The sequence below is a fragment of the Vigna umbellata genome, chromosome 3 (assembly GCF_029865625.1).
Source record: "Vigna umbellata cultivar VRB3 chromosome 3, Vumbellata_1.0, whole genome shotgun sequence".
Lineage (NCBI taxonomy): Eukaryota > Viridiplantae > Streptophyta > Magnoliopsida > Fabales > Fabaceae > Vigna > Vigna umbellata.
Window position 1 is genome coordinate 250,448 of NC_142167.1, and position 12,028 is coordinate 262,475.

Below are 12,028 nucleotides of genomic sequence, written 5' to 3' on the forward strand. Positions count from 1 at the left end.
GGCCAGTTGAAGGAAGATATAATGGAAGGTGCAAGCTGTTTTCTCATCATGACGCATGAAGACCAAGAGCTTGGAGATTTGAGACATGAACGAACGTACGCTATTGGCAGTCGAGAGAGAACGTCAGTTGTGGAGGAATTTATGGACGTTTTTCCAGATGAGATACCAGGGTTGCCTCCTGTTAGAGAAGTTGAATTCACCATTGATTTGGTGACAACGGCAGCCCCTATATCCGTTCAGCCATACCGGATGGCACCTGCGGAATTGGTTGAACTCAAGAAGCAGATTGAGGAGCTTATGGAGAAACAATTCATTAGACCGAGTGTGTCACCATGGGGAGCGCCTGTACTCTTAGTGAAGAAGAAGGATGGCAGCTCTCGGTTGTGCATAGATTACAGGCAATTAAACAAGCTGACCATCAAGAATAAATACCCTTTACCAAGGATAGATGATTTGCTAGATCAACTGCATGGAGCTGCAGTGTTCTCAAAGATTGATTTGAGATCCGGTTATCATCAAATCAGAGTTAAAGATGAAGACATCCATAAGACAGCGTTCAGGTCACGGTATGGACATTATGAATATGTGGTGATGCCATTTGGAGTGACGAACGCTCCAGCCGTGTTTATGGAGTACATGAATCGCATCTTCAGGCCCTATTTGGACGAGTTCGTAGTTGTATTCATAGATGATATTCTCATCTATTCCAAGACCGAAGAGGAGCATGAGAAACATCTTAGACTGGTACTTGGAGTGTTACGTGAGAAGGAATTGTATGCAAAATTATCTAAGTGTGAATTCTGGATGAAGGAAATCCAGTTTTTGGGGCATGTGGTGTCGGCTGGAGGCATTGCAGTGGATCCTTCAAAGGTGAGAGCAGTGTTAGATTGGAAGAGCCCGCGTTCGGTCACTGAGGTGAGGAGTTTTGTTGGACTTGCGGGCTACTACAGACGCTTTATAGAGGGGTTCGCCAAGATAGTGGCTCCTCTTACCCAGTTAACTAGGAAGGATCAGCCGTTCGCGTGGACTGATGTGTGTGAGGAACGTTTCCAAGAGCTGAAGCGTAAGTTGACAAGCGCTCCTGTGCTGATCATTCCAGACACGTCCAGACCCTTTGAAGTGTACTGTGATGCGTCTCATCAAGGTTTGGGCTGTGTGCTTATGCAAGAGAAAAGGGCAGTAGCGTACGCGTCTCGCCAATTGAAGATTCATGAACGTAACTATCCAACGCACGACTTAGAGCTGGCAGCAGTCGTTTTTGCATTGAAGATTTGGAGGCATTTTCTATACGGATCAACATTCCAAGTCTTCAGTGACCACAAGAGCCTCAAATATTTATTTGATCAGAAGGAGCTGAACATGAGGCAGAGGCGTTGGTTAGAATTTTTGAAGGACTATGAGTTTGAGTTACTCTATCATCCCGGGAAGGCTAATGTAGTGGCAGACGCCCTTAGTAGGAAGGCAGTTCATGCCTCGTTGATGATGGTGAAAGAGTTGAGTTTAGTGGAGAGTTTCAGAGATCTAAGGTTACAGTTTGAATTGGAGCCAAGTAGTATCAAGTGCTGTAACCTTAGAATATCCAGTAACATATTTGATCGTATCTGGGTGAAGCAACGTGAAGATAAGGAGATGGTGAAGATCTTTGGTGCTCTCGGTACAGACAAAGCCAAGGAGTTTAATGCTGGGACGGACGGTATGCTACGTTACCTTGGCAGAACGTGCGTTCCCAATGATGGCGAGCTGAAACGAATTATACTGGAGGAAGCGCACCATAGTCGTCTTAGCATACACCCCGGTATGACTAAGATGTACCAAGATCTCAGGCGTTCGTTCTGGTGGCCTGGGATGAAGAGTGATGTTGCACGCTTTGTGGCATCTTGTTTGACTTGCCAACGTGCTAAGGCAGAACACCAACGTCCAGGAGGATTGCTTCAACCATTGGAGATCCCAGAGTGGAAGTGGGACAGCAATTCTATGGATTTCGTGACCCATCTGCCACGTACGGTCCGGAATCATGATTCAATTTGGGTGATCGTGGACAGATTAACGAAGAGCGCACACTTCTTAGCCGTGAATCTGAAGATGTCAATGACAAATTTGGCTAAGTTGTACATCAAGGAGATAATTCGTCTTCATGGAGTGCCTTCAAGCATAGTTTCTGACCGAGACACGAGATTCACATCTCGGTTTTGGCAATCTTTGCAAGGTGAATTAGGAAGCAGGCTGCAGATGAGTTCAGCATATCACCCTCAGACGGATGGACAGTCTGAACGTACAATCCAGACTTTAGAAGACTTATTGAGGACGTGCGTCCTGGACCACTTAGGCGCTTGGGATGAAGTATTGCCACTGGTGGAATTCACGTATAACAACAGTTTCCAGTCTAGCATTGGTATGGCGCCTTTTGAAGCACTTTATGGGAGAAGATGCCGAACACCACTTTGCTGGTTTCAAGAGGGAGAGAACGTGCTAACTGGACCTGAGCTCATCCAGCAAACAACCGATAAGGTTAAGTTGATTCAAGACAGGTTGAAAACGTCTTTGAGCAGGCAGAAATCCTATGCTGATAGGAGGAGAAGACCACTGGAATTCGCTACAGGTGATCATGTGTTTCTAAGACTGAATCCAATCACTGGAGTGGGAAGAGTTGTGCGTCCAAAGAAGCTGTCTCCTAAGTTCATAGGGCCGTATCAAATTTTAAGGAAGATTGGACCAGTAGCCTATGAACTTGCGTTGCCTCCTCAATTATCAAATCTGCATCCAGTCTTCCATGTGTCTCAGCTTAGGAGATACATATCTAATCCTTCTCATGTATTGGAACTGGAAAACATTCAACTGCGTCCAGATAGAACGTTGGAACTGCAACCAGTTCGCATTGAAGATGAACGCACCAAGCTGCATAAAGGAAAAGACATCCGTTTGGTGAAAATAGTATGGGACGCTAAGACTGGGGATTCAACGTGGGAAGTGGAGAGTGCAATGAGAGACTTGTTTCCACACTTATTCCCGGGTAAGTTCTAAATTTTCGAGGACGAAAATTTTTGTAGTTAGGGAGAATGTGAGACCCTTAATAATTAGCCCAATTTAATCCTGACACATCACTCTTAATGCTTTCCACCTCATTCCCAGCCATTTAAAACCACTCCCTAGACTGATCCCATTCCCTCTGACGTGCACAAAACACCACGCCCATCATTCTCTGATTTCATTAAAACGCACTAAAGTCTGCATGCAAGCATGCCACTTGTCATGTTGGAAGTTTCTGAAATCAGAGTTGGTGTGCATGTGGCTACATGTGAGTAGTTCTCAAATTTTAACGTTAGTTTAACAAAATCAGACTTTTCGAAAACACACTTTCACTTACACGAACTCATCTTCAACCTCTGAAACTCACCCTTTCATATTCTCCAACTTCTCTCTTGAAACAGTGAACTTCCTTTTTACTGTAAAAACTTATATCTCTTCTCCAATCACGATTTCAGCACCATAGGAGAGTTCGTCCAGCCTTGATCTTCATTTTGGACCGAACAGAAATTAAATCCAACCTGGTAAGTCTCTTCGCGGTAGTTCATCCTTTAGGTTTCTGGAAAATAGGATTTTTAGTTGCATGCAAACTGGTATACTGAGTGTTCTGTAAAATTTGGTTAGATTTTAGTTCGGAAGAGTCAAGATCATAAGAAAAAAAGTGTTGGACAAAGCCATTTCTACACCTAGGACAAGTTTGAATTTCAATCCGGGTAAGGGAAGTTTATATGTTTAATTTATACTGTTTGATTTATGATCTGAGATGCATATATGGAAAGCATGATGTGTGAGTATTTAGAAACGTTTACTGATATGGAATATGATTTCTGGTTTGTTTTGCATGTGTGAAAAATATGAAGTTGAGTTGTTAGAAATGATCACTGATATCTGATATGCATTCTGGTTTGGATGAATCTGTCATGAACTGATACGGCTTGTATGAATTATATTTGATGTTGAATTTGATTTAAATGCATGTTGAGTTGATTATGGATGAATGGAGAATGGCTATTGTGTGGTTGGAATGATTTTAAATGTTGAAATCTGCATGATGATGATGTTTGAAGGGAATTAAACCTGAAATGGAAGTATAAAGTTGGAAAATGGAAATCTGGAAAAATTCTGCTAAGTGTGAAAAATCTAAATTTTCTGATCATTCTCTGTTGCTAAAAGGTCGTTCGTCACTGTACGGTCTTAGACCGTTCGGTTTTTGGTTAACATGACTTAGATTGGAATTCATTCATTTGGAATGAATTCTGCTCGAGAACGAGCGTCCCCCAATTGAGTGAATGAGCGTTCGTTCTGCTCAGTATAGATCAATATTTAAAACTTTATAAATAAGTGACGTTCGGTCTTAAGTCGAGCGTTCGTCCTCAATGACGTTCGGCCTCATGTCGAGCGTTCGTCCTTATTGTTGTTCGACCTTATGTCGAACGTTAGTTCTAGAGAGCGTTCGTCCTTATACTGAACGTTCGTCCAAAGTTGGCGTTCGGTCCTATACCGAAACGCTCGTCCTATAAAGCGCTTGGGTTATAACCAGCGTTAGTGCTGATTCGTGCTTGGTCATTGACCTAGCGTTCGTCCACAGCAGGGTTCGGTTTCTAACTGAACGCTCGTCCTTATTATTGAGTTCTGAGCGAACGTAATTGATGTTCGTCCAAATTGAAATTCTGAACGTTCGTTCTTTGACTGGCAGTGCTGTTTATCTGAAATTCAATTATATTGGTTGTTTATCTAAACATTTTCTTACTGGTTTTATCCTTTGGATTCTACCTGAACTCTGTACACTCAAAATCTTTCTAAGTATCATCCACCTCTTTTAAAGATCAGTATTTTCAAATTATTAAGTATTGAAACGTATTAAGTGAGTACACGGTTCGTTTCTTTTATTCAGAAACGCGTGGTCAAAAGTACTGTAATACTTTCGTTTTATTTGATCAAAGGATGAATGTTGTAAAATGTTAAGGGAATGAAACACAAAATGAGAAAGGGAATAAAGAGAACTGGTTATTATGAACGAATGATATATTTTGAAGAAAATATTGGAAGTGGATATTAAAGAGCGTTCCAAGGAGGAACGTCTCTGATGTGTTGAATGTGAAATGTTGAATGGTAAAGTATGAACCTGGATAAGTTAGGACTCGCTGTCCGTCCTGATATTCCGTGATACTCATCTTCACGTAGAAGGGGGTAGTCATGCGTGGGAATGGCAGGAGGTTCTTCGTTCATCGCTTAGATATGGGCGAGGGGCTAACCTCGAGTGGTAGCTGATTAGGTATATCCCGGCTTGTACACCACTCGGGTGCATGGACGCTTGTAACTACATGGTTCATACAGTCCGGACAGTCTGTCTTTTATATTTATTTTATGATTGCGAATTGATAATTTATGTGCTGCACGCTTGAATTGACATGTGAACGTATGTGTTAATTGTATAAATTAAATATTATAAGCTTACCCTTGCGTTTTCCATTGTGTTGTCTATTGTCCATGTACTTCCGTCTTGTCAAATGCAATGATCATCCGTTGTGGATGTGAGCAGATGGTGGTGCATCCCTTGAAACAATGCTGGAAGAAGAAAATTTGGAGGATGCCAACTTGGTAGAAGTGGAAGTTAAATCGGAGCAGTAGAGATTAGATCCATAGTAGCTGTTAGTTATTTCTGTACTGTATTTTAACAGTTCTGTGTACAGTACTGCAGACGCATTTTATCCAGAACTGTTTTATATTTTGATTAGTTTATGAACACTGTAATTTGCTGTTTTATTTTGGAGCAGCTACTGTAAATATTAGCCAGTAGGCTTTTATTTCTGTTTTAATGCAAAGACTGTTTATGATTACTTTTAATTGTAATTAATTCTGAATTATAGTGATTACTGTATTTTGGGATGTTACATAAGGGAACAAAATAAATAAATAAAAATAAATAAGTGATAAAAACAAAACAAATGGTGGGGGTGCCTAAATGAGAAACGGGGGTGCAGAACAAAATTGGGGCTCCTTTGGTTTGTAGAGACGGAATGGGCTTCGACCCAAACAGAGGGGGGGTGCAAACGTGAAATTGGTGTGTGCCAGGAAGGGGGATATGGCCCGAAGCCTTTATTCCCAACTCAGAAAAACCCATTAGGGTTCCTCCAAGTTCAAACCATTTGCATCAACATTATCTTTTCCCCTTAACGGTGCCCACGTCCCAGCTGCCGCGAGAGGACCCCTACTTCATCCGAAGCTTCCCCGACGACGCTCAGCACCACCAGGACCACTGCCGGCGATGCCGTTCACGCCTGTCGGAGCAGTTCTGGCCGCCGCCTCCTCCAAGCAGACCACCGCTAATTGCTTCTGGTCCCTCTCCTTCTCTTCCCACCGTCGACCCAGCCACTCGTGCCACCACTTCCTGCGTCGCCGGCAAGCCCCAAATACCACCGGGACGCCGTCAGCCTTGGAAGCCGTTCTGGCCGTCGGCGGCAAGCCCCAAATCCATTCCCAACCGCGACGCCGTCAGCCTTGGAAGCCGCCGCTGATGGACCCTCCTATTCTCTATTTCCTATTTTCCATTTTTATGTTCGGGTTTTGACAGATGAAAGCGGTGAAAGTGGAAGTGATGTTAGAGATGTTGGGGAGATGAGAGTGATGATGATGGAAGTGGTGAGAGGCAAAGGGTTGAGGTGGTTACGGTGGAAAAGAGTTTTTGGGTGTTAAGAGATGATCGAAGGAGATGAAGGCTGCTGGATGTTGGCCGCGTATACGAGTGGGGTTACGCGGTGTTAGCGGTGACACAAGGATGAAGGCGTTGGAGATGATGAGCAGGGCGTGAATGAGATAGGCCGTTTGGCCGGGGGGCAAGGTGTTGGAGACGAACGCTCGTGTGGAAAACGAAATGGGGATTGGCCGAGCGGAAGGTTGAAAGTCAGTTTTGGAGGCAAACGTTCGGGAAAAGACGAGCGCTCGTAGGAAGACGAGACGAGAATTAGCCGTGCGGTAGATTGGAGGAAACGAACACGAAACTTACCTCCGCAGCTTCAAGATGAATCCTTCGGTCCTCCTTCTCCTTGCTGTGAATGCTACCTCTTGTTCCTTGTACTGTTTGAGTGATATTCCCTGTGGCTGACTGATGAGTGATGTTCTTGTGGCTGACTCCTTTTTTTTCTAACGTCTCTCCCTCTTTTCTTTGGTTAAGTCCTCTTTTTTTTTTGTGTGCCCTCCCTTCCCCTCACTTCTGTTGTCCACTGTTAATACATGTTCCCCTAGATAATCCGTTGAGTTCCAAAATGGTTCTGGGTGAGCGTGGTCAAAAGTTCTCCTCCCAATGAAGAAAGGCCCAAGATAATGGGTTTCCCCATGTTCCCAAGAATGTTCCCTCTCTTGAATGGCGTAAAAGACCACTTGACAGCCGTGGCAGACAACTCGAAAAATGAATGTGCCAGAAAGATGATTTCCAGAAACCCAATGCTCAGCCCAAATTTAAAACACACACCACTACCTTTGGACGCTCGGTCAAAACAGAAAACGAAAAACCGAACCCTCGGACCGAACGTTCACAAGATAAAATCTCACGTCCATGTCGAACGCTTAAGAGTTACCAAAACGCCAAAACCGAACGCTCACAGTGACTTCCATACAGACCGAACGCGTAAAACTCAACCCAAAATACGACCGAACGTTCACAAGGAAAACCTGAGGACACCGAACGCTAACAAGTGGGAGAACGAGCGGTAGAAGATGGTAACGTCACCAATACCGAACGCTCGTTAAGACAAATGACCGAACGCTCTAGGAACGCTTTACTATTTGTACGAGCGTCGCAATACTCTAATTGCCGAACGTTATACCAGGCCGAACACAATGAGACCGATCGATCAATTACGAAACCAAAACCGAACGTCCAGTAAACACATGACCGAACGTCCTTAAGAGCCGAATGGCCGAACGGTCGAACAAAGCAAAGAACGGGCGGTTGAGACCGAGGACGAACGTCTTAAATTAAACAAAAGCCGAACGGTCGAACAACGAACGATTTGAGGATGACCGAACGGTTGAAGCAGAGGACGAACGTCCGAAAGGACCAAATGGCCGAACGGGCGAACAAAGAAAGGACGAGCGATCACCCCAAGAAGAGGACGAACGATCCTCGAAAACGATCACGAACGTCCTTTGGACGCTCGGCCAGGCCGAACGCTCAAATGAAGACCGAACATTTAGATGAAGACCGAACGCTCACTAAATACCGTGACCGAACGGTCGAGGCTCATAAATGACGAACGTACGATCAAACTGAATGACCGAACGGTTGAGTTTAGGCGCGCGAGCGTCACTGATACGCCTGGTAGAGGACGATCGGTTTGATGCAGATGATGGAAGCGAACGCGCGAGCTAAAGACGATCGTTTTCTTTATTATTATTATTAGTTTTATTTTTTTTATTTACATTCTTTTTTTATTTATTTATTTATTTGAGGAAAATACAATAAGATAAATTTAGTAGTCCATCCGGACGAAATTGGGTGTTGACAGCCATGTAACTCCACTGAATTCTTGGAAGTTAATTACATTCCCTGATTTTAAAAGTTAATACTTATCTTCTATCTAAACCTTAAAGAAAGCCTTTATGGAGAGCTTTTAGACATTTACATTGGAATAGTAATTTCAAGAATTCTTTGTAGTATATTTTCAAATATAAACGAGAATAAATCTTCTGATCTACTTTACCAGTGTCGCACAACACTCAAAATTGAAACTATTTTTTATGATTTTTTATGAGTGTTGTGCGGCACTGGTAAAGTAGATCAGAAGATTTATTCTCGTTTATATTTGAAAATATACTACAAAGAATTCTTGAAATTACTATTCCAATGTAAATGTCCAAAAGCTCTCCATAAAGGCTTTCTTTAAGGTTTAGATAGAAGATAAGTATTAACTTTTAAAATCAGGGAATGTAATTAACTTCCAAGAATTCAGTGGAGTTACATGGCAGATACAATACCATGGAAAACAAGTTGGATGATGCGCCCAGAGTTTAATTGTCAATTTCAACTGTTTGATGCAAATATTTCTCAACAAATTGTAGTATAATTGGCTGATTTGAATCAGTCTCTAAAAAATCATCCAAATATGGTGACCATAATTAAAGTTTATTTAGTGCTCAACCACACCACCCAACTGTTTTGTTAACAGTGAAACCTGATTCAGAGGGTTGGGGCCGTGATTGCTGAGGAGGTCTAGGCTCTCTTGGTTTAGCAGGATCAACAAATATAACCCATCCATCCAAAAATTTAGCATTCATTCCTTCTCTAGCCTTTTCAGCTTCTTCTATGGTTGTATAAGTTACAAAGGCAAATCCCTTTGATCTTCCAGAGGCTCTATCAGTTATCACCTTAGCTGGATAATGAAAATTCAAAATGAACTCAAGATCAAGCAAAACATGTTATGGTAATAGGGAAAAAACTTATGATTACCTTCCACCAGCTGCCCGAATGAAGAAAATGCTTCCTTAAGTTTTTCATCTGTTGTCAATCTAGAGAGACCTGTCCGTATGCATAGTATTCACATTCATAAATGTTAAATGCAGAATCATATAACTATCGCACGTTAGATGAATATATTGAAATTTTTTAACCAGCAAAAGGATTCGAAAAATAATTTACATGCATGCATCGGTTATTGTAATACACGTCTTCATACATTATACATAATATAATACACCTAGAGATTTCATACATCAAATGGGGCCAAAAGGTATAATATAACTTAATTGAAGTTCATATCAAATAGACCAGAAAACTGGTCCATTCAAGGTTCACGGAAGTGTCCATGAGACAGAAATAAAAGTGTAACCTTTACAAGGAAAATCTTGACTGCTGGAATCCAACAAGGTTTTCTAAGGAAATTATCCTAAATAAGAGCTATAGTTTATCTCTTGTTTAAACTTGCGTTGCTTGGAACAGAAATTTATGATGCAACAAAGATATATAATTAAACCAAATTAGATCTGCAGATTGGATTTGAACTATCGAGTTCCATAGATTCTCTTTTCTTTTACTGCAGAAGAAAACAATTTTGACTAATTATTTTTAGTTTTATAATGTTCTAATCCACATTCATCACTAGACCACTGCTTTTTTTAATAAAAAGAGGAGCATGTTCGAAGGAAAGAATGAAGACAGAGGAGGATATACAATTCCTTTAGTCAGACAAGAAGGCAAATAAAAACAAACAACACAGGCGTGATTTATAGGGCAAGATTTCCACCAAGAAGAAACCTACAAAAAGATACATATATGGAAAAAAAAAGAGACACCACGAAATGGATATTGTGACAAAGAAACTACCCCAGACATTTCACTTAAAATAACAGTACAAATAATCTTAACTTGTTGCCCTCCTTAATCAAAAGAAAGCTTCTAGGTTTGTGGACACACCAATGACCCACTTGTGACAGTGAATAACTACTCCAAATGTGACTAATTTTTGGCAAAGTTAAAAATATGTTGTGTGTGTTCCTGCCTCGGGATATTTGTATCCATATGCACACCTTAGAGGTGATTCTAAAGTTTGAAAAGAGGTACTTGTACAACAAACCCCATTCAATATCTAGGTTCCATACCACAGAACCAAGAGAAAACAACAGTTAAATGAATTATGCTCAGCAGAATATGTCTTAACAAAGGGATCCAACCCCTCAAAAGTGCAGCTAAAGATCAATCAAAGTGTATAAAATAGTCAAGCTAGCTACAATCCCCAAAGTGCACTTCCCAAGTTTTAGAGGGACTAGACGTTTTTCTAAGGAGGGTGTTCTTCTCTTTTACTTAGGCATAACTTATGTTTAAACAAACAGAGTCATTCTGAGAAATCCCCCATGAATGGATTGCAATTCGACAAAACATAAAACTAGGGCAAGTGAAAATCATAAGTTGGATTTTAATATCATGTTAAAATGGGTGCGATGAATTTGCAACGCTAGTTTGAAAACAAACCTAGTAGGAGAAACAAATTATTACCCACACAACAGTTTATTGAACAACATAACACATTGCAACTATATATATATATATATATATAGTAACAATGGAATAAGAGAAGACCGATTAGCATCCATAACTAACCAATTGATTTAATCAATTGAAGAGGCAAATAGAAGAGGGGTATTTGGAAAACGAAAAGGAGTAAAGAAGAGATAGTAGCTCACCGCTGACGAAAAGTTTGGGGGAGGTGAGAGTTGAGGCTAAACGAATGGAAGCATGGTGCGAATGAAGAAGTGGGGATTGGCGAAGTAGACGCTGAAGTCCAGACATAAAAGCCATCTGAAAACAAATTCAAGCAACAAAAATGATTCTTTGACACGGTTAAAGAAATATACATTCATTTGACACGCGGTGGGACCCGATAATTGTCAACAACATAACCACTTACTGCAGCTCATTACTCAACTAATGCATGCATAAAGGGTCTTAAAAACCCACCTCAGTCAATGACATAGCGACAAAATCAAACTCAAAACTCTTAAAAACCACCTCCCCAATTTTTAACCGAATGGACCCCTTATTACGCCTACACCCTTCTTCCTTAGGGTCAAAATCAAACACAAAAGTCTCAACCTTTTTACTAGTGTGCTTCCTGTCGCACCACACATAAAGCTCCTACAAAAAAGTCTCAAAGAGTACTACTAAAACACGTTACCAGCAAAGCAACCCCACCTCCAACATAGAACACATCACCAACAAACCAACCCCACCTCCCATCAACCCAAAAATAAGAGATTGGTCCCCCACAACCCCAAATCAATAAACCGATATAACAAAAAATGACATTGGGACAAAAACTACAAAGCCTAAGACAGAAAAAATAAAATCAAAAACCTGTACCTCAAACCCGAAGACGACACACGCGACACAAATCGATACACCAAGCACAAGCCTCCACAATAAACCACTTCAGCGCCTGAATAACGTTCACAACAAACCACTAAACTGCCTCAAACATGAAAATGGGAACCATACAACAGTGGTGGAAAT

The 12,028-nt window shown here is 41.4% G+C and overlaps 1 protein-coding gene across 1 annotated transcript; it reads right to left on the reverse strand.

The window, feature by feature from the left end:
• Positions 1-9,032: 9,032 nt before the first annotated feature.
• LOC148201310 (organelle RRM domain-containing protein 2, mitochondrial-like) lies at positions 9,033-11,317 on the reverse strand. The gene is made up of 3 exons (XM_088108563.1): positions 11,203-11,317; positions 9,473-9,541; positions 9,033-9,395 (listed from the first exon to the last, which is right to left on the reverse strand). Exons 1-3 carry the CDS (start codon positions 11,315-11,317, stop codon positions 9,160-9,162), a joined length of 420 nt encoding a protein of 139 aa, XP_087964689.1. The 3' UTR covers positions 9,033-9,159.
• Between the last annotated feature and the right edge of the window lie 711 nt (positions 11,318-12,028).

Coding starts and splice junctions, on each gene's coding strand:
- LOC148201310 (XM_088108563.1), bottom strand. CDS start 11,317: ATGGCTTTTATGTCTGGACTTCAGCGTCTACTTCGCCAATCCCCACTT. Junction 9,542..11,202: donor CCCCAAACTTTTCGTCAGCG/GTGAGCTACTAT, acceptor GCATACGGACAG/GTCTCTCTAGATTGACAACA. Junction 9,396..9,472: donor ATTCGGGCAGCTGGTGGAAG/GTAATCATAAGT, acceptor TTCATTATCCAG/CTAAGGTGATAACTGATAGA.